The sequence below is a fragment of the Camelus dromedarius genome, chromosome 7 (genome assembly GCF_036321535.1).
Source record: "Camelus dromedarius isolate mCamDro1 chromosome 7, mCamDro1.pat, whole genome shotgun sequence".
In the NCBI taxonomy this organism is placed as follows: Eukaryota; Metazoa; Chordata; class Mammalia; order Artiodactyla; family Camelidae; genus Camelus; species Camelus dromedarius.
In genome coordinates this window covers 19,718,158-19,744,391 of record NC_087442.1, presented here as the reverse complement: position 1 = coordinate 19,744,391, position 26,234 = coordinate 19,718,158, and the positions used below count along the sequence as shown (strand labels likewise).

At 34.9% G+C, this 26,234-nt stretch overlaps 1 protein-coding gene across 3 annotated transcripts in view; it reads right to left on the bottom strand.

The window, feature by feature from the left end:
- COPG2 (COPI coat complex subunit gamma 2) overlaps positions 1 to 26,234 on the bottom strand; it is a 127,803-nt gene that overhangs the window by 84,408 nt on the left and 17,161 nt on the right. For all 3 annotated transcript variants that reach the window (XM_031455367.2, XM_064487361.1, XM_031455368.2), the window contains exons 6-9: positions 19,663 to 19,738; positions 18,093 to 18,185; positions 17,030 to 17,116; positions 15,785 to 15,942 (exon numbers count right to left, since the gene is read on the bottom strand). In XM_031455367.2, coding sequence (XP_031311227.1) covers positions 15,785 to 15,942; positions 17,030 to 17,116; positions 18,093 to 18,185; positions 19,663 to 19,738 — 414 coding nt within the window. The remainder of the gene's footprint in view (positions 1 to 15,784; positions 15,943 to 17,029; positions 17,117 to 18,092; positions 18,186 to 19,662; positions 19,739 to 26,234) is intronic.

Genomic DNA, 26,234 nt, shown 5'->3' with positions numbered 1-26,234 from the left:
TTCTTGAGGAAGCCCAAAGGTTGCCTTTACTAAGCAAAGACTTTAAGTCAACTAATATAAATATGTTCAAAGAAGTAAAAGAAAGCATGTCTAAAGAACTGAAGGAAATTAAAAAGTTGAAGGCATGACATCATGTCTCACGGAAGAAAGAATACCAACAAAGGGATTAAAATGAATTTTTTTTAAAGGAACCAAACAGAAACTCTGGATTTGAAAAGTACAATAATTGGAACAAAAATTTCAAATCCGCTTGGATAAAAAAACAAGAACCTACAATATACTGCCTACAAGAGACTCACTTTAGGGTGAAAGACACACATAGATTGAAAGTGAGGGGATGGAAAAAGATATTTCGTGCAAATTAAAATGACAAGAAAGCAGGGGAAGCAATGCTCATATCAGACAAAACAGATTTTAAAACAAAGTCCATAAAAAAAGACAAAGAAGGACACTATATAATGATAAAGGGGTTAACAAAAGAAGAGAATATTACACTCATTAACATGTGTACACCCAATGTAGGAGCACCTAAATAGATAAAGTAAATACTAACAGACATAAAGGGAGAAACTGACAGGAATACAATAATAGTAGGAGACTTTAACATCCCAGTAACATCAATGGACAGATCTACCAAACAGAAAATTCAATAAGGCAACAGAGATCCTAAATGACACAATAAAACAGTTGGACTTAATTGACAGCTACAGGACACTACATCCAAAAAACACCTGGAATCCAGAATTCTTTTCAAGCATGCATGGAACATTCTCTATGTTAGACCACATACTAGGACACAAAACAAACCTCAACAAATTTAAAAGTATAGGAATTATTTCAAGCATCTTCTCTGACCTTAACAGTATGAAACTAGAAATCAACCATAGAAAGAAAAATGGGGAAAAAATGGTCACATGAAGACTAAACAGCATGCAACTTAAAAAAAAAAAAGTCTGTGATGAACTCGAAGAGAAAAATCAGAAAAAACCTTGAGACAAACAACAATAAAGACACAACTTTACAAAATCTATGGGATGCAGCAAAAGCAGTTCTAAGAGGGAAGTTTCTAGTGATACAGGCCTTCCTCAAGGAGCAAGAAAAATCTCAAACAACCTAACTTACTACTTAAAAGAATTAGAAAAAGGAATAATAAAGACCAGAAAGAAAATAAAAAGATCAAAAAACAATAGAAAAGATCAATAAAAGCAAGAGCTGGTTTTCTGAAAGGATAAACAAAATGTACAAACCTCTAGCCAGGTTCACCAAGGAAAAAAGAGAGAGGACCTAAATAAACAAAGTAAGAAATGAAAGAGGAAAAATAACAACCAATTCCACAGAAAACAAAACAAAAAAATCACAGTATTATAAACAGTTATATGCCAACAAATTGGACAACCTAGAAGAAATGGACAAATTTCTAGAAACACAGAGTTTGCCAAAATTGAGTCAAAAAGAAACAAATAATTTGAAGATACCAATCACTAGAAGTGAAATAGAATTAAAAAAAAAAAAATTCCCTGCAAACCACAGTCCAAGATGGCTTCACTAAAGAATTCTACCAAACATACAAAGAATTTATATCTATTCTTCTCAAACTATTTCAGAAAACTGAAGAGGAGGAAACACTCCCAAAGTCATTCTATGAAGCCACCAACACTCTGATAGCAAAACCAGACAAGGACACCACAAAAAAAAAAAAAAAAAAAAAGGGAAGAAAATCACAGGCCACTATCTTTGATGAATATAGATGCAAAAATCCTGAACAAAATTTTAGCAAACCAAATTCAACAGTACATACAAAGGATCACATACCATGATCATGCTGGATTCATTCCAGGATTGCAAGGATGGTTTAACATATGCAAATCAATCAATGTGCTATACCACATTAATAAAAAAGGGGCAAAAACATCACAAAAGCTATTTACGACAAACCCACAGCCAACATAATATTCAACGGCGAAAAGCTGAAAGCCTTCCCACTAAATTCATGGATGCCCACTATCATCATTTCTATTCAACCTAGTACTAGAAGTCCTAGCCACAGCAATCAGACAAGAAAAAGAAATAAAAGGTAACCAAATTGGAAGGGAAGAGGTAAAGCTGTTATTATATACAGATGATGTGATACTGTATACATAAAACCCCATAGACTCTGCACAAAAACTACTATGACTAACAAATGAATTCAACAAGGTAGCAGGATACAAGATTCATATAGAGAAATCAGTTGTATTTCTTTGTACTAATAATGAAATAACAGAAAGAGAAAGTTAAAAAAAAAAAAAAGTCCTGTTTAAAATCACATTGAAAAAATAACTGCCTAGAAATAAACCTAACCAAGGAGGTGAAAGATCAGTATGCTGAGAACTATGAAACACTGATAAAGGAAACTGATGATGATGCAAATAAATGGGAAAGATATCTCATGCTCTTGGATTGGAAGAATCAATATTGCTAAAATCGTCATACTATGCAAATTAATCTCCAGATTTAATGTGATCTCTATCAAATTACTCAGAACATTTTTCACAGAAATAGAACAAATAATTCTAAAATTTACATTGAAATCACAAAAGACACAGAATTGCCAAAGTAATCCTGAGGACAAAGAACAAAGCTAGAGGCATAACTCTCCCTGGCTTCAGACAATACTACAAAGCTACAGTAATCAAAACAGCACAGCAATGGCACAAAAACAGATAATACAGATCAATGGAACAGAATAGAGAGCCCAGAAATAAACCTATACACCTACAGTCAATTAATCTTTGACAAAGGAGGCAAGAATATTCAATGGAGAAAATACAGTCTCTTCAGCAAGTAGTGTTGGGAAAGCTGGACAACCTTATGTAAATTAATGAAATTAGAACACTCCCTCACACCACATACAAAAATAAACTCAAAATGGCTTCAACACCTAAATATAACACATGACACCATAAATTTCTTAGAAGAGAACACAGGTAAAACATTGTCTGACATAAATCGTCGCAATCTTTTGGTCTCTGAAGGCAAAAGAAATAAAAGCAAAAATAAACAAATGGGACCTAATCAAACTTAAAAGCTTCTGAACAGCAAAGGAAACCATCAACAAAATGAAAAGACAACCTACGGAATGGGAGAATATATTTGCAAATGATGCAAATAACAAGGGCTTAATTTCCAAAATTAATTTCCAAACTCTACATCAAGAAAACAAACAATCCAACTTAAAAAATGGGCAGAAGACCCAAAAAGACATTTTGCCAAAGAAGATATACAGATGGCCAACAGATACAGAAAAGATGATCAACACTAATTATCAGAGAAATGCAAATCAAAACCACAATGATGTATCATTGCACATCTGTCAGTATAGCTATCATCGAAAAGTCTATAAATAATAAATGCTGGAAAGGGTGCATAGAAAAGGGAACCCTTGTACACTGTTGATTGGAATGTAAATTAGGGCAACCACTATGGATAACAATATACAGGTTCCTTAAAAAACTAAAAATAGAGCTACCATATGATCCACCAATTCCACTCCTGGCATATATCTAAAAAAAGACAAAAACTTTAATTCAAAAAGATACATGCACCCCAATGTTCATAGCAGCACTGTTCACAATAGCTAAGAGATGGAAGCAACCTAAGCGTCCATAAACAGATGAATGGATAAAGATGTAAGATATAGAGATATAATGGAATATTACTCAGTCATAAAAAAGAATCTGCAGCAACATGGATGGACCTACAGAATACCATACTAAGTGCAGGAAGTGCAGTAAGTCAGACAGAGAAAGATAAATATTATATGATACCTTTTATATGTGGAATCTAAAAATAATACAAATGAATCTACTTACAAAATAGAAACAGACAGAAAACAAATTTATGTTTACTAAAGGGAAAAGGGGGAGTAGGGATAAATTAAGATTAAGGGATAAACAGGTATACACTACTATACAGAAATAAAACAGGTAAGCAATAAGGATTTACCATATAACCCAGACAACAATATTCAGTATCTTGCAATAACCTACAATGAAAAATAATCTAAAATATATATACATACATATAACTAAATCACTTCTTTGTACACCTGAAACTAATACAATATTATAAATCAACTATACTTCAATTTAAAAAAAGAGAGTTTGGAAGCAATGAAAAATTTTTTTCAAATCTACAATTCAATAGTTAATTTGCATTCACAGTAGAAAAAACTCAGTAAACCTGAAGATAGGTAGAATGAGGTAATTCAGCTGAGAGAGTAAAAAAAAAAAAGAATGAAGAAAACAAAACAGCGTCTTGGAGACCTGTGCAATATGACCAAGTATGCCACTATTTGATAGGAGTCCCAGAAGGAAAGAGGCAATGGGACAAAAGGAATATCTGGAGAAATATTGGTCAAAAACTTCCAAAATTTGATTTTTAAAAAGCCATTAATCTACGTACTTGAGAATCTCAACAAATCCCAATAAGATAAATACAAAAAGACTCATGAAGAGACACACCGTAAATCACAGTGCTGAAAGCATAAGACAAAGAGAAAATCTTGACAGCAGCAAGATAAAAGATACTCATCACATTGTACAGAGGAGAATCAATACAATTAATGGCTGATTTTTCACCTGGAACAACAGAACAGAGAATGCCATATTCAAAGAACTGAAATTAAAAAATAAGAATTCTCTACCCAACAGAACTATCCTCTAAAAATGAAGGCTAAAAAAGGACATTTCTAGATAAGCAATGACTGAGAGAATGCATTGCTAACATACCTGATTTATAAAAAATAATAAAGAAAGTGTGTTAGACTGAAAGACTGACTCCAAACAATGACATGAATAATCAAGGAGAAAAAAGGGCACTAGAAATGGTAAATATGTGAGTTGATATAAATGATTCTATAAATAATTTTTTTCATTTCTTAATTATTTTAAATGACATAAAGTTGTATAAAGCAGTAATTATAACACTGCATTGTTGGATTTATAATGCATACACATAATATACATGACAATAATAGCAAAGAGGAGTGTGGAGAGATCAGAACTAACTAGAGCAAAGATTCTACATTTTACTAAAACTAATTTAGTCTTATTCTGAAGTAGACTGTGGTAAGTTAAAATGCATAATCTAATCCTTAGAGAAACAACTTTTTAAAAATAAAAATACTGACAGAGAAATTAAAATGACACACTGAAAACATTTATTTAACACAAAAGAAGGCAGTCAAAGAGGAAGAAAGGGACAAAAAGACAAGAAACTTATACAGAACAAAGAGCAAAATGGAAAGGTAAATACAACAATATCAATAATTATATTAAATGTGAGTGGTCTAAACACCCCAACCAAAAGATAGAGATTGCCAGACTGGATAAAAAAGCAAGATGTACTGTCTACAAAAGCTACACATTAGATTCAAAGATACAAATAGGATGAAAGTGAAATGATGGGAAAAGATATGTGATGCAAACAGTAATTCCTAAGAGAACAGGAGTGGTTCTTTTAATACAGATAAATAGAATTTCAGATAAAAATATTACAACAGACAAAAAGAGATACTTCATAATGAGAAAGAAATCAAAACATCAGGATGATATAACAATGATAAATGCATACATACTTAATAACAGAGCATCAAAATACATGAAACAAAACTTGACAAAATGACAGGAAAAACAGACCATTTAACAATAATAGTTGGAGATGTCTATACCTATCCAATATTTGAGAGAACAACTAGACAGAAAATCATCAAGGATATAGAGGACTTGAGCAACTTAATCACGCAACTCAGCCTAGAACATTCAACCCAGTGACTGTAAAATACACATTCTTTTCAAGTCCATATGGACAGTTCTCATGGACAGATTAAATGCTAGTCATAAAACAAATCTCAATAAATTTAAAAAGACAAATCATCAAAGCATGTTCCCCAACCACAACTGAGTTAAATTATAAATCAACAACATAAAATAAAACAGAGAAATCCCCAAATATATGGAAGTTAAAGAACGTATTTCTAAGTAACTCATGGATCAAGAATAAACCAAATGGAAAACAAGAAAATATCTGAAACCAAATGACAACAAAAACACAATATATCAAAATTTTAGATGTAACTAAAGCAATTCTTGGAGAGAAATTTATAGCTGTAAACACCTATACCAGAAAAGAAGGCCACAAATCAATAATCTAAGCTTCCACAACAAAGAAATTCGAGAAAGAAGAGTTAAACCAAGCCCATAACAAGAAGAAAGTAAATTCAAAAACATCAGAGCAGAGATCAATGGACTAAAGTGCAGAAAAATAATAATTTTTAAAATATCCATGAAACTCAAAGTTAGTTCTTTGAAAAAATTCAACAATATTGACAAACCTTTAGCTAGACTAAACAAGATAAAAAAGAATACAAATTACCAAAATCAGGAATGAAAAAGGGGACAACACTACTGACCCTAAAGAAATTAAAATGATTAGAAAGGAATATTATAAACAACAATACGCCGACAAATTAGATAACTTAGATGAAATGGCAAAATCTCTAGAAATACCAAACTACTAAAATTGACTCACAAAGAAATACAGAATCTAAACAGACTTATGAGTTACTTAAAATCTTTCCTCAAAAAACAAAAACAAACAAACAAACAAAAAAACAGGTCCCAATGGCTTCACTGGCTAATTTTACCAACTATGTAAAGAAACAATACCAATCCTTCACAAACTCTTTCATAAAATAAATGAAGAGGGTATACTATCTCCCAACTAATGATGTGATGCCAGTATTATCTGGATAACAAAGACTGACAAATTTTCACAGGAAAACTACAGACCAATATTCCTCCTGACATAGACGTACAAACTCCTTAACAAAACATCAGCAAACTGAATCCACCAATACATAAAAAGAATTATATACCATAATTGAGTAGCATTTATCCCAGGAATGCAAAATTAATTTAACATCAACAAATCAATTTATGTTACATATCAAATTAACAATATAAAGGACAGAATCCACATGATCATTTTAACAAATGAAGAAAAAGCAATCAACAAAAATCTAACATCCACTCATGATAAATACTCTCAAAAAACTAGAGATTGAAGGAAATGCCCTCAGCTGATAAAGGGCATCTTCAGAAAATTCCATTAACATGAAGTTTCATGCTTTCTTCTTTAGCGGGACAAGGTAAGGGTATATGCTCAGCACTTCTACTCAACATTGTACTGAAGGTTCAAGATGGCACAATAAGGCAAAAAAAGAAATAAAAAACATCTAGTTTGGAAAGGAAGATATAAAGCCATCTTTGTTCAGAGATGACATGATCCTGTACATGAAAATCCCAAGGAACACACACACACACACACACACAAAATAAATGACCATAGCAAGGTTACAGACTACAAGATCAACATGCAAAAATAAAAAATCACCATATTTCTATAGTGGCAACAATTAATCCAAAACAGGCAGATTTTTTGTTGTAGAAACTCAAAGGTGATCCTAAAATTTATAAGGACCCAGAATAGTCAAAAAATTTTTCAAAAAACTAAATATAGAAAGCAAACAATGATATATCCAAAAGGAAAAAATAGAGAGTAATTCAATAATGGAAAACTTCAACTCCCTACTTTCAGTAATGGATAGAACATCCAGATAGAAAATCAGTAAGTGGGCTGGAACATTACAGAGCAAATTGACCTAGTAGACATATAGTGAACATTCTACCCAGCAACAGCGGAACACACAATCTTCTCAAGCGCACAGGGAACATTTTCCAGAATAGATCACATGTTAGGTCACAAAACAAGTCTTCAATTTAAGATGATTAAAATTATACCAAGTATCTTTTTCAACCACAATGAATGAAACTAGAAATCAATAACGAAAGGAAAACTGGAAAATTTATAAATATGTGGATATTCAACAATACACTCTTCAACTACCAATAGGTCAAAGAAGAAATCAAAGAGGAAATTAGAAAATACCTTCAGACAAACAAAAACATGGCATATCAAAATTTATGGGATGCAGTAAAAGCAGTACTAAGAGGGAAGTTTATAGTGAAAAACTACATATTTTCGAAATGCCATCTATGATAATATACATACAAAATCAAAAGGAACTGTCAGAGAAATTCCGAGAATTAACAAGTGAGCTTAACAAATGAGGGGTAAGGATCATTTTGTCCAAAACTGGTCTTCTGGCCACCCAGAAAGAAGCTAGGTTCCTAAGAACCTCCATAAAAACTGGACTCAGCCGTATCTGTAAGGTAATTGATTCTGCTCAACCACAAAGCTTGGACTCAAGCTCCTTCCCATCATACCAAAGGAGGGGCCAGTACTTCCCCAATCATAAAGGGGGTCATGGAGATTCCTGCTACTAGCATGCCAAGTCATACATCAAGCAAGGTTTGGATCCCGGCCCCTGATTATGCCGGGGAAGGGCTGCTTCCCCTCAAAATTTATGCTAAGCTGTCAAAATAGGTTATCATAATTTGTTGGCATGTTCATAGTAGTCTCTTCCAATCTTTTTTATTTCTGTGGCATCAGATGTAATGTTTGCCACATTACATTATTTCTGCATCTCATTCCTGATCACAACAGTGAGGGGCTGGTGCTCTAGTACTTAAAGCAATTTCAAAGCCTCAAAGCCCAAGGGCCATAATCCCTCTCTTAGGCTGAGAAAAATGCCTATAGACCTCTGTGCACTGTCCTAGGATGAAAGGGCAACGTGGGGCCCATCTATGAGTTTCTCCCAATGAACATTACTTCAGTAGGTTAGGTGTGAGGTCTGCTTACACATCTGTACCTGTCTGCATAAAAATTGTTACAGCAAGGTGGGCATCAAGTCAGGTTTCTACTATGGCTTTCTGGAAGTGGATTAAAGGATGAGAGGTCAAAGACTCATTCTGGCATTTTGGTAGCATGGCCAGTCACTGGGATGGCTGGTCTCACTAGCTGTCTGTGGGAAATAGCCCTAAAGTCCCAGTGAGTGAAAAACCTAGGGGATAAGATTGCCCAGGTTAGAACTTCTTGGTTATTATTAATGGTCTTGGTGTGACTGCCTCAGGAAGAGGCAAATTCAACTGAGGGGAAAGCTAAACAACCCCTGACAGAATTATATATACACAGGGAAGAGAAATAAGGATGCAAAACAAGAGCTGTGAACACTACTGCAAATGAGTAAGGGAGGAGCATTTGCCCCACTATATATCTACACTATTATAAAGCTGTGATGATAGGGCAATGTTTTGCTGGTACAGGAACAGAAATATAGAGCAGTGGAGAACAAGAGCCCAGAAACAGACCAATGCACATAAGGATACCTGACCTACGGTAAAGCTGATACCACAGCAGTGGGTATAGACAGATATTTCAATAAATAGTGCTAGACTACTGGGTATCCAAATGGGAAAAAAATATTGCTATCTCATACCATATCCAAAAAATAATTCCAAGGTAAAGTACAGACCTAAAACATAAAAGCTAAACCTATAGTGCTTATAGAAAATAATAGAAAAGATATATTTGAGAATTTGGAGTAGAAAACATTTCTTGATCAAGATACCAAAAATATTATTTCAAAAGTACAAGACTGGTATTATATTTAAGAATGTTCTGTTCATTAAGATACCAAGAAAGGGAAGAGACAAACTTGAGTGGAAAAAGCTATTTGTAACATGTACAACCAACAAAGGACTCACATCTAGAATACATAAAGAACACCTAGAAATCGACGAGAATAAAGCAGATAACTCAAATCCTCATCACCCAAAAATGGGCAAAATTCCAACAGGTATTTAAAAAGAAAGAATATCCAAATGGCTAATAAATATACAAAAAGGTTCTCATACTCATTAGTAATTAGGAATTTACAAATTAAAACCACAATGATTTGACAAGGATGCCAAGACAACTGAGACAACTGCAAACTCTTACTGCAACTGGATATCCACATGTGAAAGAATGAAACTGGACTCCTACCTCACAGCATGTACAGAAATACCTCAAAATGTTTCAAAGACCAAAATGTAAAAGATAAAACTATAAAAACTCTTAGAAGAAGGAGGCACAGGTGTAAATCTTTCTGACCTTATATTAAACTATAGTTTCCTAGGTATAATACCAAAAGCAACCAAAGAAAAAAAGACAAATTAGACTTCATCAAAATTTAAAACTTTCGTACTTCAAAGGACACTATCAAGAAAATGAAAAGGCAACCCATAAATGGAAGGAAGTATCTGCAAATTGTGTATCTAATAAAGTTCTAGTATCCAAAATATATTTAACAACATTGACAGTTCAACAATAAGACAAATAACCTAATTTTTAAAATGAACAAATGATCTGAATAGACCTTTCCCAAAGAAGATATACACACGCCCAATAAGCACATGAAAAGATGCTCTGGCTTGTTAGAGAAACACAGCCTTCCCAGCTGTCAAACCTAGAACTTATTTGAATAACTTTTTTTCCAGTAAAACTTTTCCAATGGAGAAAAAAATCCCACAACAAGATATGTCTTCACACCTACTACAGTGTGTATAATAAAAAAGACAGACAATAATGAGTGTTGGTGAGGACGTGGAGAAATTGGAACCTTCATACACTGCTGGCAAGAATGTAAAATGGTGCAACCACTTTGGAAAACAGTTTGGCACTTCTCAAAAAGGTAAACAGAGTTACACTATGACTAGGCAATTCTACTCACAGATAAATGTCCAAGAGAACTGAAAACATGTTCACATAAAAAATTATGAATGACTGCCAAGAGTGGCATTATTCATTATAGCCAAAGACTGGAAACAACCCAAATGTTCATTAACAGATGAACAGATGAATAAAATATGCTATAGCCACCCAGTGGAATATTACTCAGCCATAAAAGAATGAAGTACTGATACTTCTATAACACAGGTGAACATTGAAAGCACTACTGTAAGTGAAAGAAACCAAAAACAAAAGACCACATATTGTATGATTCCATTTATATGAAATGTCCAGAACAGGCAAATCCATAGAGACAGGAAGCAGATTAATGTTCTTTAGGGGTTGAGGAGAGGGTTGAATAGGGAGTGACTTTTAATGGGTTGGGGGTTTCTCTTTAGGGTGATGAAAATGTTCTGGAGTTAGTGGTGGTTGTTATACAACTTTGTGAATATATTAAAGACCACTGAATTACAGACTTTAAAAAGGTGAATTTTATGATATGTGAGTTGTATCTCAATAAAACATATATAACATATTCTTTAGGTTAGTAAAAATGTAAAAGTTTGAAAATATCAAGCCTCAGAAAATCAGTATCATCCCACACTTCTGGCTGGAATGCACACTGGTACAGTCACTTTGAAAACAGAAAGCCTAACATTCCTTAGTAAAGAGATGTATACCCAACAATCCAGCAATTCTGTTCCTAGATATAGACTCTATAGAAGTGCATGTTACGTACAAAGAGATAACTCTATGTGTGGTACAGATACAGGGATGCTGTTTATAGCCATTTCATTATTAACAAGTGCTCAAAACAGTCCAAATGCCTGTTAATAGAAGAATGACTATAAATAAACTGAGAAGTATTCAATCAAGGAAATACAAAATACAATTAAAATAAACTAGAGCTACACCAAAAACAAGGATGAATCTTACACCAAAATATTGAGTGAAAAAAATAAGACCCAAAATATAGCGTGATTCAATGGAGAGAAGGTTCAAAACAAGGCAAAACTAAACCTTACTGTTTAGGGATGCATGCACAGAGGGGTAAAAAATCTAAATATAAGCAAAGAGATGACTACCATAAAAGTCACAATAGTGGTTTCTACTGGGAGTAATTATGACCAAGAAGGATACATAAAGCATTTTTTCAATACTAGAAATAAACTATACCTAACGTATATGGTCATTATAAGGGTGTTTCACGTACATACAACTATAACTGCATAACTTGTACATATTTTTCTGTATGTACATTATGTTTCTCAATTTAAAAATTTTAAAGAATATTGTATATTCTCTCTTGGACACAGGGTTATAAATCTGAGGTTAGTTTTACTATCAGTGATACACAGATCAACTACAGTCTTTGGGTTTTTATTCTTGATTGACAAATCTAAGAGAAGTTTGCTTAAAGTCAGCACAAGAACTTAATTTCTTATATTTAAGATTTTGCTTTACATACTTTGAAAAGGTATTATTAAGTATATGCAAGATCATTCCTGTTGCACGTTTTTCAGACCATTACTTTTGTCAGAATACAAGAATCCACTTTGTCATTTTTAATGCTCTAAACCCTGATTCCTATTCGGCTTATACTAATACTACTAAACTGCACTTTGTGTTAGTATATACCTACAATATATTCTTGACATATTTATTTTGTTTCCTTATCATTTTGTACAGAAGTGTCTTTTGTAAATTTAATAGTAGCAATAGTAGGTCTGTTATTTTGTTTACCCAATCTGGGACTCTTTTAATAAGTATTCTTTTAATAATATAAGTAAACCCATTTATATTTATTATGACAACTGAAATATTTCATTTGCTAGCCAGCCTCCAAAATGTCCCCCCCAAATCTCCACTTTTGAACATCCACATCCTTGTGCAGTCCCCTCCCATGTTATACTAGGGTTGGTCTGTGTGACCAAGAGAATCCATCAGAGGCAATGGTGTGTCACTTTTGATATTAGGTTATAAATCCCTGCCACTTTCATCTTAGGCTCTCCCCGCAGCTCATTCAGGCAGCCTATAGAGAGGCTTTCAAAGTGAGAAACGAAGCATCTGGCCGATTGCCAGGGAGAAACCAAGGCCTGTCAACTACTGCACAAATGAAACTGAAGTGAATCCTGCAGATCCAGATGACTGCAGCTCTCAACTTGACTGCAACATAATGAGGGGACCCTGAAGCAAAACCGGACACCTAAGCCGTTTCCAGATTCCTGACCACAGAAACTGAGACAATAAATGTCTGCTAAAGCTGCTCACACAGCAAACGATAACTAACACGTCGGCACTTAATTCCACCCAATTCATTTTGTTTTCTATTTATATATTCTGTCTTTATTATTTTTTCGTTACCAACCTTCAATCAAACTTTCTTTGTTCCATTTTTATTTCCACATTTTTAAAGCTTTACGTTTCATTTATATGCTTAGTTAATAACCCATATATTTTTCCAACAAAGTTTAATATTAATCATTAACAATTATCTTCCTCCCAAACAAAAACAAACAAAAAACTCAAAACCAAAACAACAACAAAAAAATCTTAACATGCTTTTATTTCCATCTAACATCATTATCATGTTGCTATCCTGGTATTTCTGAACTTGTTATCAAATTTTAAAGTTAAAATATCTCTTTAGAACTATCTACATAAGCAGTGAGAATTCCACTGCTTACTATTACTTCTTAAATCCCACTATTGCCTTCTAAGTATCTATCTGTTTGTGCTGGAGTAAATCTATGAATAATTCTTACAAAGTGACTGGTAAACATAAACTTTATGTTTGAAAATACCTTCCTTTTGCCATCACTGATGAATGATAGTTTGGCTGGGTACAGAATTCTAGACTGACAGTTAGTTTCCCTTAGCACTATGAAGATATTGCTCCATGATGCCTCACATGCAATGCAGCTGAGAGAAATCTGAAATAAAACTATGTAAGTCAAATTTTCTTTACATCAAATTTAGAATTTTCTCTTTATCCTTGATGCTCAAAAAATTCACTGATAAAATGTGCTTGCTTGTTTATCTTTGTCCTTCATTCTACTCACATTTGGTGTTTCGTTTTGTTTTTTTACTCTAATAATCACATCTTTCTACAGGTCTGAGAAATCACCAGCCACTTTTAAAAGTTAACTTTGTATTAAATTATAATAAAAATATAGGAAAATATATGAGGTAACTGTTACGGATTGAATGCTTGTATTCTTCCCCCCACTCCCACCAAATTCATATTGAAGCCCTAACCCACAGTATGACCCGATTTGGAGACAGGACCACTAAGGAAGTAATTAAGGTTAAATGAGGTCACAGGGTGGGGTCTTGAAATGATAGGATTAATATCCTTAAAGAAACAACAGAGCTCTCTCTCTCTCTCCCTGCACATGCACCAAAGGAAGATCATGTGAGCATACACCAAGTAGGCAGACATCTGCAACCCAAGGGAAAGTTCTCACCAGACACCAACCCTACTGGCCCTCTGATCTTTGATTTCCTAGTCTCCAGAACTGTGAGAAAATAAATTTCTGTTGTGTAAGCCACCCAGTCTGTGGTATTTTCTACGGCAATCCTAGCAAACTAACACAGAGACAATCTTGAAGATGCTTTTATATTTTTATCTCCTATGGTTTCTGCTTCTCTGGTTGAATTCTGATGTACTACTTTAAGTTCTAAAATTCCACTTCCTCTATTCATTCATTATAACTAGTTCCCATTAAACTCTTTAACAAATTTATAATAGATGCTTTAAATTTTTATCTGCTAATTCCAATATCTGGGCCATATTAGGGTCAATTTCTTTTGATTACTTTTGCTCTTTACTACTGGCCATATTTTCCAAATTCTTTGCACGTCAAGCAATTTAGTTTATACTACATACAGACATTGAGAATGATATGATGCAAAGACTGTAGAATTTATAATGTTTCCCCGGCAGGCAGGTAACTTGGCTGGGACCAAATTCCAAACTTTATCTCCTCCCTAGTGAGCTGCAACTGAATTCTCCATTCAGTTCATTCAGCTGACAGCTACTACTTTTTGCCAGGTTTTCTGGAGTCTTTCTCTGTATATGCATCATTTGGTGGTCAGTCAAGAATTTCTACAGAGCTTAACACTGATTTTGAGGCTTGCTCTAACTGTGGCTTCCTCTTTCCCAGGATTTCCACCCTAAATTTTCATCACTCTTCTAATTTCAAACTATGTTCTGACCCCACTGTCCAGTAAATACTATGGCTTCCTGTGATCCCACACCCAAGAATTCCCAGAGACTAGCCAGAGACACACAAATCTCACACAGTATAGTTTCTGTCTTCCAGGCATCAATTTTCCTCCAGTTTCTGCCTGCTTTTCACCACTCACCAGTACTTCCAAATAGTATGGGTTTTCTTGTTCTGGGGAAGCACAGTTTTGTGCTAATGATATAATTATTATTTGCGGGAGGGCTAATATTACCAAGCTACTCTACCATTATTGAAAACAGGAAGCTCAACTGAATATTTTTTAATATTCCATTTTATCTTCTCTGTTGAGAGTTACATTATATTTCCTAGTTTTTTAAATGATTACTCAAGAGATTATAGTATTCATCCTTATATTATTAGTCTACCATCAGATAATATAGCACTATGCCATGAACAATGTAAAACCTTACAAACGTGTAATTCTACTGGTCTCACACACTTTAAATAAATAAATCATTTAAATAAATGCAGTACTTCAACATTCTTTTATAAAAATAAAAGGGATAAACAAGATGATTCTTAATGTCACTTCTAGCTTTCACATTTAATTATTGTATACCCTATGATAAATATTTTTGTTCAATATCAGTTTGTTATTGTATTACTAGCAAACATAATTTATAAAGTACATATGCCAAAGCATACATTAAGGTAAAAATAAAAGTTGTTATGTGGAATCCTATGATTTTTTCCTTAATTTGGAAAACACTAAATCCATCTGTAAAGTCAGCATTGCCCAAAAATACTCATAAAGGAAATAAACTCTGAAGTATGTTAACCAGCAAATGGAAAATTACTTAGGTTTAGATGAAAACACTTACCCCTCTTCATTTTCTTTCAGTAAGCGACTGGCAATTCGGATCAACAGGCAGTAAGCAAACTGTGATTTGAGGCCAGATTTAGTAAATTTATTCAACATCTTAGAAACAGCAAGGCGATCATTCTTTTTAAGGTGATACAAAACTCCCAATGCATGGTACTAAAAAAACAAGAAAAGAATGTAACATAGACAGCTGAGTAGGAAAAGGATAAAACTTACATGAAAATAGAATATGGAACTAGATTTTTAATAAAAAGATACCCAGTCTATACAAATAGAATATCTTTTTCATACTGAATCAAACACAGGCAAGATTGAAAGAATAAGAGTTTCTAATTTACCCCCAGAAGTCGTTAATTCAGATTAGGTAAGTATTAAGGAGGTGACATACAATCTGAAGATGGCTCTAGCAGGTTCAGCGTTGCCCCATCCATCCTTAGTACAAAGGTTCTCAGGTCCAAGGCTTTACCAGTGTTACAGGTCTCTCTTAGTGGCTTTAAATCATCTGTGGTTATGTTAGTAGTTAAAGGATTAATCCCCTAAAGGAGGCTTAAGGAGTATAATTATCATGGCACTTTGTGTAAAAACACAATGATCAGAGTTAGGAGGGTGAGAATGTTTCCCAAGGGAAAAATTACTACTCTATTTCCTCATAACTGAATATGCTAACATGAGAAGTTATAAACAGTGAAAGGGGAGAAATAAGTACCCTCTCAAATACAAATGGGGTATACTTCACATAAAATTGCCAGTTAAGATTTAATCTTGTTCCTTTTAATTAAGACTAGCCCAATGAGTATCAAAAAGAGATCTTTCCAACAAAATAATTTCAAAGCTTCACAAAGTGAAAATTACTCTTTACTGTTTTTATAATGTCTACTATAATCAAGGCCTGAAAAGCTTTGAATTGAACATCCTTCTTCACAAATTATTTTCAAACAAAGGACTGAAACGCATTATGACCTTTGGAATGAGCATCTCAAACTATTACTGAGCATAAGACTTTTCCCAAACACTGTTACAGCGTCTACTAAACATTAGCAGGGCCTACGGCAGTAATCATCATCAGTGGGATGTTTACTTGAGAATATGCACTAATAGGCTGCCTATTATTAAGCTGATTAATATTAGTCGTACTATAATATTCAGCTAATACTCCTCAGGGGAATCAATAAATTGCCCCTAAAATGTAGGGTTAAAGAAAGATGATCTTGAGACATAAGGCAAGGTGATTCAATGACAGTACCTGGACCATAATATTATCACTTGAAGCAGCTTCTTGGGCTTCATTGACCCAGCGCTTAACCACATCATAGCTTATCTTCATCATGTGCTAAATACAGAAAAAATTGAGAACAGATCATGCATGGTCACTAAAAGTTTAGAAACACTGAGTTAGTTTCCTTGGAAAATCACTAACAAATATTTCCGGAAAAAAGAAACAGCTTAGTAGCTTTATAAGTCTATTTCAAGTCTCTGAGGCAACTAACAAACCTGAAATACTTTCTCCAAGACCCCTTTGCAAAGGTGAGCACGTTTTTGTGGGCTGGGAGAGGTGTATAAACCGAAACAATGAGAGGGAAAGGGCAGGAAGGGAATAGATAATTAATAGGATAGTACTTAAATAATGTTAACATTACAGGTTTTACTTCCAGGAAACTCACCTGAAAGAAACCACAGTACCATAAAAAAGCAGAGTGCTTGCTGTAAAACTTGACCAATTATATCATAACCAGCAATTTTCGTGATTCAGATGATCTATCCATTCACACATTAGTAACTAATTTTAATCAAATGCAACGTTACAGGCTGTCATGAATGAATTTTGCTTTGATGAAAAAGAGAAAGAAAAGGTACTACTAAAACAAAGAGCACTTCCTGGGAGGAAACTCAGTAGCAGGACGGGAGACTTTGGATTGAAGGAAAACTGCAGACACAGGGCACCAACAAAAGCAGAGGACAAAGAGGCAAGAGGCAGAAGGGCAGGTCATCAAGGAAGATTTAAAGAAAGAGACTGACTCTCAGTTTCTTCCCTGATCCCCACCCCACTCTTACCTCCATCTGTATTGTATGTACAATACAACTTTCTGATGACCAAAACCTTTCAAACATGTGTAAATTTCATGTTTTTAACTGCTCATTTTAATTGCTCAATGGTCCTCTGTCCAATAAAGCACTCTTATATAAAGTAATAGAAATGTATACATATGTTTTAATATTTCACTTGTGAGAGAACCACAATGACCCTTTGTTTTTGCAACTAGAAACCATACCATGCATGAGAACCACACGGCTACTTGCTCACTTACTAAGGAAGATACCAGTGCTGAACTGGACACACTGGAGACTTTATCCACAATGGCCTGCTTCATGTATCTTTCAATGGCCTGCAACATCGTTCCCTAATAACATTCATAAAGAAAAAGCTGTTGAAGCAAAACATTTTCATGCAAAATTATCACTTCAAAGTAATTTACAAAAACCAGTCAAATATTTGTTTCTGTACAAATATCCAGAATGTATTAAAAGGCTTATCATATCTCAGAGGGAAGAACCCAGACAACCAAGTGGCAGATTCAAGGAGGAACATTTAAGAATGTATGTAAGGAAGAAGAATAACTGTTGTACAATGAAACAAAATGTCTCGAAGTGGAGAATCTCAGTTTGGAGGAAACGTAAGTAAAGGCTGAACCTTTCAGGGATATTATAAAAGAAATTCCTAAATGGGGATGGAAGCTGCTTTTCAAGTCCTGAAGATAACTCTATGCATAGGGCATATATTTTATATGGATCCCGGAGGTTCCTATAAATCAACTATAATCTCTTATTATTTTAGATACATAAGAAATTAAACGTGGAATATACTACTATATTGAGTCCTCAGTATGAAATCTTTAGAAAATAAAGCTGTTAACTTATTTGGAAGAAAGCTTAGCACCAGGAAGGTGGTGGCAGATAAAAGATGTGTAAACATGCCAAGACCAATACTTAGGTGAAGAAGGTCTTATTGTAGTCCTGGTATGGTCAAGTCTTATGCTATCAATTTAATGCTAAAAATAAAAGCAACTACAACAAAATAACGAGCAGTAAAAAATAACTAAATCATTTCTATTACCCCTTCTAGGATCCAGATTTACCATGTGATACTGCTCAATCTTTGAAATTTGAGAAGACTGCAAAAATATACATAAAATATATCCAATCATGAATACAGCTGAACTATTATTATTCAATTTGATTGGCAATGCCTAGCCTACCCTTCATTTTAACCTTTCCTGCTCAGACTTACAAGAAAGAGACAGCCTCACATACTTCATAACCTCATCCCTCTCAATACAACAGACTAAGTCAAGGTTCAACACCCGACTTGGACTCAAGTGGACAGATACAAGCCATTAGCTGGCTGATGGTTAATCAGATCATCCCCCTTAAATATTTAAATGAGGGGGCTTGAACCTGGTAAACGATGGATCACAACAGTAAGTATCTGAGAATCTTGCTGCTGAGTTCCTCAGAGCTGCCCTATTTCTTGTTCTGGTAGCCGGCTGTTAGACTTACCTCAAATTCTGAGAGATGAATATTTTGTAATAAAGCTTTTTCTTTTTTTAAACTAAATTTGAATGAGTTTTTGTTTTCTGCAAGCAATGCCCTATGACAAAAGTCGATGAGATAAATATAGAGAGAAACTAATTTAATAAACAAAAGAAAAAAAAACCTAAAAGAAAAAAAGCCTAGAGTCACAAAAGCCTTTCTGGTGGTCTAGTTTCTCTTATACTGATGATTCCCAAAGTCAGACTAGGGAATCCTACTAAATATACATGGCCACTTTAGAGATAAACACAGATCCCCTTTGATGGCTCAGTAAAACAAAGAACTTACATCAGTGATTCTGCAGAGAGCCCTGATGGCGGGGCCTCGGTACACATCTTCCTTTCCAGTCATGTCCTTAGTCAAACTAAGAAAAATCAAGTTACCATGAGATTTAAGTCTTCTCTCCTGTGGAGTCCACCCCTACCTAATTCCACTTGTCCCCACAATTATCTTAATTATCTTGTGCAGCTATTGATTCAACAAATATTTATTATCTTTTTGGATAAATATAAAGACTATTTTAAATCTTAAGAACACAGCAGTGAGCAAAACAAAGTCTTTGCCAGCATGGAGCTTACATTCCAGTGGGAAAAAAGATAATAATCACATTACCTAAACATATACTAATATTAGATCCTGATAACTGGCATAAAAAATAAAGACAATGATATAGACAGCCCAATGGTGAAATCCCCAAAAGTCCCCCAAACCCATCGGACTAAAAATAACCCTTTAAAAGAAACTGACTAAAATGATTAGTTCATGAGGTCTCTCTGACAGGCAGAAGAAAACAGCCACTTTTGTGAAAGAATAAAATGGGGTAATCAGACGGAAGAAGGGCTATGGTTCTGAAAGCCAGGGAGGGTAGAACTTCCCAGGGAGTGTTTAACCATATTAAAACTAAAAGAGCGGTCAAGTAAAACATGGACTGAAAGACTAGTTTTTGCAATTAAGAAGTTACTGGAGATCTCTGAGAGAGAAGTTTCACTACAGAGGTGGCTAAGTCAGATTAGACTAGTATCTCATTTCCTTTCTTGTTCTAAGTCAGGTCCTGGCAATAACCCTTCAGACATTATGTCTAGGGACAGTACCACCATTCAAGCAGAAAAGCTGTTTCAGGTTTGAATATTTCTTACCAAGTCTGTGGATGGTCTCAGCTTGTTAGTTCCCTCAGGAACCTCAAAGTATTGTTGTTCCCCTCCTCCCTCCCACCCAATCCTCGCATTATTCTCACTTTTGATGAAATGACATTAAAACTGCCTGCCAGACAGTAGTTTCTACAGCCCCTTTATTTCTTCCTAAATCATGATCTATGAACCACTCATCTGATTTTCTGAGACTAGGGATGTAACTTAAGACATACTGATATCCCTCCCCCATGCTACTCTCCAATGTGAGTGATAGGTCATTCCTCAGGACTCAGTTTCAGAATTCTAAGTGAACTTCAGATGCAGACTTTCACTGGTGAGTCTCATTAGACAGGGGTAGAACAGTATGACCAGACTGCAATATACTTGACCATCCTTAAGCCACTAACTAAATGTCTTCATGTTTTTCTTTCTGTTTACTAAGTTGTAACTTATATATAATTAAAATGCACAGCTTAGGTGTTCAGTTAGATGGCAATTATGATCACTCATGTAACGTCTACCCAAAATAAAATACTGAACATTTCCATCAGCTCAGAAAGTTCCCTAATGCCCACTTTGAGTCAGCTTCCTCCAACCTACCAGACTCCTGGTTTCTATCACCACAACTGAGTTTTGACTGGTCTTAGAATTTATCTAAATAGAATCATCCAGCATGTGTTCTTTTGTGTCTGTTTCCTTTTGTCCCAACATATAGATTTAGGAATGTATCTGTGTTGTTGCTTGAATCAGCAATTTGTTCTTTTTTATTGCTGAGCAGTGATTCACTGTATTAATATAACAGCTCCTCTATCCATTCTCCTGTTGATGAACTGCTGGGTTGTTTCTAATTTAGCATTATCACAAAGTTACTGTGACATTTCTGTATAGTCTTTTTTTGGGGGGGGGGTCAAATTTATTCATTTTTTTGAGTAAATACCTAGTAGTGAAATCACTGGCCACAGGATAGGTGTATGTTTAACTTCCTAAGAAATTGCTGAACTTCTCCTGAGGCGGTTGTACCATTCCACATTGCCACCTACAATGGATACAAGTTTCAACTGTTCCGTATACTTGGTATTAGAGCAGCCTTATTGATTTTGGTTCAGTCAGGCTTTGCTACTTTAACCATTCTGGTGGGTATGAAAAGATACCTCGTTGAGGTTTTAATTTGTATTTCCCTGATGACTAATAATATTAAGAACATTTCTATGTGCTTAATGGCTATTTGTATATATTGTTTTGCAGTGTCTGCCTTCAGGTTTTCTCAATATCCATGGCTTCTTATCAAGCTAACACAAATGATGACACATGTAAGATAGTTATCTAACATATAAGTGACCACAAGTAGTGGCTTAAAACAACAAAAACATATTATCTTACAGTTCTATGGGTTAAAATTCCAACTTAGATCTCACCGAGCTAAAATCACCATGTCAGTAGGGCTACATCCATCTCATAGGCAAAATATCTTCACCCCTACCCCAAGATCCCCCCAAACATTTAACAGTGTCAACTCAAAGTCCAAAATCTCATTTAAATTTCACCCAACTCAAGAGTCCCAATCATATCAACAAAATCATCTAAGTTAGGTATGGGTGAAACTGGGTGAAACCTATTCTAAGGCAAAATTCCTCTCCACCTGTGGGCACATAAAACTAGAAAACAAGTTCTCTGCTCCGAAATACAAGGGTGGGACTGCCACAGGATAACAGGTATAGACATTCCTGTTCAAATAGAGAAAGTGGAAGGAAAAAAAGTTACTGGTCCCAAGTAATTTTGAAATCCAGCCAAGCGAGCTGGAAGAGCTTCCAAGTCCAAGGCAGAATACTTTATAGTTCTCAGCTCCACCCTACGGGCCTGCACCTCTGCCCTCTGAGCCATCTTTCTTCTTTATAAAGGGCAACATGTGTTTAAAGCTGAGCATTCTCATCAGCCTGTCTCCGGCCTGGAGAATTTTGGGGCTCTGACAGCCTTCTTTCACTTTGTCCTTTCTCAGTCCCTTTCAGTCCAAGCTGGCAGAATTTCTGCTGATATAAGATTCTCAGCCTTGTAAGACTACCAATACATACAGAGACTCACTCCATTAGACAAGAGGCTCCTCCACAGATTTTGCCTAGATAATCCACCTCTATTTTTGGCTTCTGCTTAGAGCTGAGGGAATCTGTGAGTCACACCCTTGATCTCTTCAGAGTGTTTTGTGTGAGTGAATACTCTGACCTTTTAATCTTCCTGAGGTTTTACAAAAGGCTATAGAGTAACTCTGACATTTTCTCTGGAGCACACTCTCCTAACACATATCTCTTGATTTTAGCATCCTTTGCCATTTTGGTAGGCTGAGAATTTCCAAAATCAAGAACTCCTGGTTTATTGTTTTGCTGTGCTTTTGAGGTGTAAATAACATTGTATTACTTTCAGGTGTACAACATAATGATTCGGCATTTATAAAGACTTCTGGTTCTTGTTAACAAGTCTCTCCTCAATTTATTACTCTACTCTCAAATTTTACTGTAAGTGGCAAAAAGAACCAGGCCACACCTCAACACTCTGCTTGGAAATCTCAGTTAAATATCTAAGTTCATCGCTTACAAGTCCTGCTTTTCACATAAATGCAGGACACGATGCCATGAAACTTTCTGCCACAGTATAACAAGGATCCTCTTTCCTCAATTTTCAAAGATTGTCTTCATTTTCTTCTAAACCCGCATCAGCAGCACCTTTAATGTCCATATTTTCTATCAACAGTCTGTCCACAATGACTTGAGTACTCTCTATAGTGAGTAGAGACTCACTGACTTCCTTCTGAGTTTAGCAGAGGCTTTAACACCCATATGTCTACTGACAGCTTGTTCAAGGCAGTGTAGGCTTTTTCTACCATGCTGCCCTAAACTTCTCCAGCTCATTGCCCAATTACAAAGCCACTTCCACACTTTTAGGTACTCGTTACAGCACACTCCACTTTCAGGTACCAAAGTTTTGTTTTGTTTTTTGTTTTTCCAGCTTTGAGATATAACTGGCAAATAATACAGTGTAAGTTTAGCGTGTACAAAGTGTTGATCTGATACGGTTACATACTACAAAATCTATTACTTTTCTATTGATGCTGTAACAAAGTGCCAGAAACTTAGAGGCTAAGACTACATGCATTTATTTCTTTGTCTTACATTTCTGTTAGAAGTCCAACACAGATCTCACTGAGCTAAAACCAAGGTGTCAGCAGGGCTGCACTCCTTTCTGGAGGCTGCAGAGGTGAATCCATTTCCTTGACTTTTCCAGCTTTTAGAGGTCACTCATATTCTTTGGCTCGTGGCCCCTTTCCTCCAGCTCCAAATCCAGCAGCGTTACATCTCTCTGAACGTGCTTCCACTGTCACATCTATTTATTGACCTTCTTCTGCCTCCCTCTTCCAATTTTAAGGATCCTTATCCTTATATTGGACCCATCTGGACAATCCAGGATTCTCTCCCTGTCTACTGATTAGCAACTTTAAATTAACTGTAATTCAAGGTGGCCTAACAGGACTCAAGGGAAGTATTACCAGCTAAACAAAAAAACAAAAAACCCTCAATCAATAGTTGGTTAACCTATATTTAATTTTTCCAATATTTAGTGAATCTAGCAATCTAACTGAAGATTTTTTGTTTCCTACTTGCACCATACACTGGTAGCTGACTAATCTAATACCCATTTTCAACCCCCTTTTCCCTAGCCTGCCTTTGGGCTGTAAAAGCTAAATACTCACCTTCCTGGTCTCCTAAGGTTAGTCATAACACAGTTGTGCCAAATGGAACCTAAAAATTGCTTTGGGAAAAGCTCTTGCATACCTGAAAGAAGAGGCAGATGGTGCTGGCTTTCTGGCCCCCTACCTGGTACCCCTCCCACCTTTAATAGTGCCTTCCCAGTAATGCAGGCATCTATTTTGCAATACTGTGAAGATGTCCAAAAGAATTCAAGGGACACCAGTCCTGACACTATTGAACTGGGAATCAACACCAACTACTCTGCCTATTTTGCTACTATTTACGTCTGGCTTTCTGTTATTTTCAGCTGAAAGCTTTATTAATTGAAACTATATTCAACACAACTGCTGGTTAAACACAAGTATCCTCCTCTAAAATTTATTTTGCTCTACAAAAACCAGATTCACCTAAGTGAGTTACAATTAATAACTATTAACTACTTTTAAAATAGCATTTGTTATATATCTTAAAACCCTAGATTATACACTTGGAAATTATCAAAAGTTTAAAGAAAATAAATAGCCACAATTCCAAACATCCAGAGATAATCTACTGGTAATTTATCAATGCATTCCCAGCCATATATTTTTATATACATAGATATGATATTTTTAAAAGTGAGACTATATAGGAAATACATAGACTTGAATCCAACTCAGCACTTGAATGCAATTCAGCACTTTATTGAGGAATTTTCCATATTATTAAAGATGTTTCAAAAATATATTCAAAAATTAAAATATTTCATAATATGATTATACTATGGTTAATTAAATAATTTTTAACAATGGTAGACATTTAAGTTGTTTTGTCCTTCTTGCTAGTGTAAACAGTGTTGCAAGGAACATCACTATATATAAGCTTTTTGTGCCATCTCTGTTTTCTGAGGATAATTCCATAGATGTGGGATTACTGGGTCAAAGGGATATATCATTTCAAATATTCAACAAATGCTGCTAAGCTGCTTTCTAAAAAAATTGAACAATTTATTATTCTACCTCCTGTATACAAGAATGTCAATATCCCTTACAAGTGCTAACTGCCTTTTTTCCCTTTTTGGCCAATTTGATGGGTAAAAATATTATAATTTTCCAAAATCTGTAAAGAACTCATACAACTCAATAGAAAAAAAAATCTGATTTAAAATGGGCAGATCTGAATAGACATTTTTCCAAAGAAAACATACAGATGTCCAACAAGCACATGAAAAGATGCTCTACATCATTAATCTTCAGGAAAATGCAAATCAAAACCACAATGAGACATCACCTCACACCTGTCAGAATGGCTATTATCAAAAACACTAGAAAGAGCAAGTGTTGTCGAGGGTGTGGAGAAAAGGGAACCCTTGTGCACTGCTGGTAGGAATGTAAATTGCTACAGCCACTACAGAGAAACAGTATGAAAGTTCCTCAACAAATTACAATAGAACTACTATATGATCCAGCAGTTCCATTTCTGGGTATTTAGCGGAATTTAAAAAACCCCATTAATTCAAAAAGATATATGCATCTCCATGTTTATTGCAGCATTATTTACAGTAGCCAAGATATGGAAACAATCTAAGTGTCCATCAATAGATGAACGGATAAAGAAAACTGTGGTACATATATGCAGTGGAATATTATTCGGTCATTAAAAAGAATGAAATTTTGCCACTTGTGACAACATGGATGGACCGTGAGGGCATTATGTAAGTGAAGTAAGTGAAATAAATAAGAAAAATACCATGTGACCTTTCTTATACGTGGAGTCTAAGTGAAAAAAAATTATATATATATATATATATATATATATATATATATATATATATATATATATATATATATATATTTTGCCAAGCTCATAGATACAGAGAACAGATCAGTGGTTGCCAGGGGTGGGGACAGGAGAGGGATGGTGGGAGAAATGGGTGAGCTGTTTGGGAATTTTTTTAGTTTAAATAAACTGAAATTTAAAAACACAAAAACAAAAAACTCAAGCTTGAATTTTT